Genomic DNA, 1,801 nt, shown 5'->3' on the forward strand with positions numbered 1-1,801 from the left:
GGTCCAGATTATCACAAACTCACTAAGCATTTCACTACATTTCGTACTGTGTATGACTGTGTATGTGACAAATAAAATTTGAATTTGAATTTGATTTACACTTTATAATATCTCACAGCCTCATTATCTAATAAACATCTCACCTTCTTCACGTGAATATAAACTCTCGTGATGCAGACGTGTGACTGTTTCAGCTCAGAGGAATACAAGCTCCACTGTAGGTTAGGACCCAAAAGCGGTGCAGTGTGAGTGTGTATAGATGTGATCCTCTGGTGGTTCAGTACATTCAGGTGGTCAGCTGACTTCATTTTATTGCCCCATAACGTTACTGAGTCTAGACCTGAGTAACTGATCAACCCCAGATCATAACACTGTCTCCAGAGGCTTGTACAGTGGACACTATGCATGATGGGAGCATCGCTTCATGTCCTTCCCTTCTCACCCTGACACGCCCATCACTCTGGAATAGGCTCAGTCTGGACTCATCAGGTCACATGACCTTTCTCCATCACTCCAAAGTCCAGTCTTTATGATCCCTAACAAACTGAAGACTTTTTTTCTGATGAGTTTCACTAACAAGTGGTTTTCTTATGGACACACAGCTGTTTAAATCCCAATCCTGTGTGTTCTCATCACACTGTCTCTGTGTGTGTGTGTGTGTGTGTGTGTGTGTGTTGGGGGTTATGGAAATGCTCTTACTTTCACTTTAGTGAATAGCTCTGCTTTCTCCTGTAGATTATATTACCATCCACGTCCACCAAGCAATGAATCATCTTCATCCATGATTTTTAAATGAAGGATTAAGTTAAAATAGAGCTGATATGTAAAATAACAAAGCCCTTCATTGTCTTTGATCTGTCTCAGTTCATCCGTCACGGGAACCCGGCTGGTTAGAGGGCACGCTGGACGGGCGGACCGGCCTAATCCCTGAGAACTACGTGGAATATGTTTAGCTGTGGACCAGAAGGTGACGTGCTCCTGCAAGCTGAAGTGAGGAGAACCCTAAATCTAGAGCAGATGGCTGCATGTGTGTGTGTGTGTGTGTGTGTGTGGGCTGAGAATACTTGGCTGCCAAAAAGCACTGCCATTATTATAGAAAAAGAGGGCAGAATTATTTCAGGACCGTCTTTGTGTTTTGCAGCAGCTTGAGAACTTTTCCTGCGCGAGTCCTCGCCGCACCAACGGAGACGCACCGTGTCCATCAGACAGGTTCATAGACAGGGATGGAAGGTTCTCACTGCTTGTTTGGAGCGCCGGCATTGTCTCATGTCCCGTCTCTTATTTTCAGAGCTTCCTGTGTGATATGTTTAGAACTACTAAGAAAAACTCAAGAAAAAAAAAAGTTATTGAGGAATTATTTCCCCACTTGCACTCTTTTGTATTTAAGGAAACTAAGTCTAAGAAACGCTCGAGCCGTCTCGTGCTTCCTCTCAGTTTTTCGCAGCAGGTGTATTAAAGCGTGATGTGTAATGTGAATTCGGCGCTAGTCAGATCTAAAGCCTCTTATTTATGATGACGCGCCCTCGGGCCGAGATCCGTCTCCTCCGGGAGTCTGCTGACTTTGTACATAATGGACAATTGATAAGGGATAATGTTTAATAATGTTTATGTAAATAATTCTATTTTTACTCTATAGCTTACTAACTTAATTTTGGTACCTCTATTGCTCTTTTTACAGTAAAAAAAAAAAATCTAATTTAATGTTGGGAGGCTTAATGTTCCTAAAATGTTCGAACACACCAGGATTTGAGATGATGAGATGATGTTCAGATTTTTTCCTTATTAAAGATCATTACTGAGA

General features: G+C 42.1%; 1 protein-coding gene across 3 annotated transcripts in view; it reads left to right on the forward strand.

Annotated features, from left to right (window-relative positions):
* LOC128507544 (rho GTPase-activating protein 26-like) overlaps nucleotides 1-1,801 on the forward strand; it is a 14,152-nt gene extending 12,351 nt beyond the window's left edge. For 2 of the 3 annotated variants that reach the window (XM_053478542.1, XM_053478544.1), the window contains 2 exons: nucleotides 865-990; nucleotides 1,142-1,801. In XM_053478542.1, the coding sequence (XP_053334517.1) occupies nucleotides 865-953 (89 nt within the window). In that variant the 3' untranslated portion in view covers nucleotides 954-990; nucleotides 1,142-1,801. The remainder of the gene's footprint in view (nucleotides 1-864; nucleotides 991-1,141) is intronic. The other variant, XM_053478543.1, reaches the window with a different exon arrangement.

This window comes from Clarias gariepinus, chromosome 19, assembly GCF_024256425.1.
Source record: "Clarias gariepinus isolate MV-2021 ecotype Netherlands chromosome 19, CGAR_prim_01v2, whole genome shotgun sequence".
In the NCBI taxonomy this organism is placed as follows: domain Eukaryota; kingdom Metazoa; phylum Chordata; class Actinopteri; order Siluriformes; family Clariidae; genus Clarias; species Clarias gariepinus.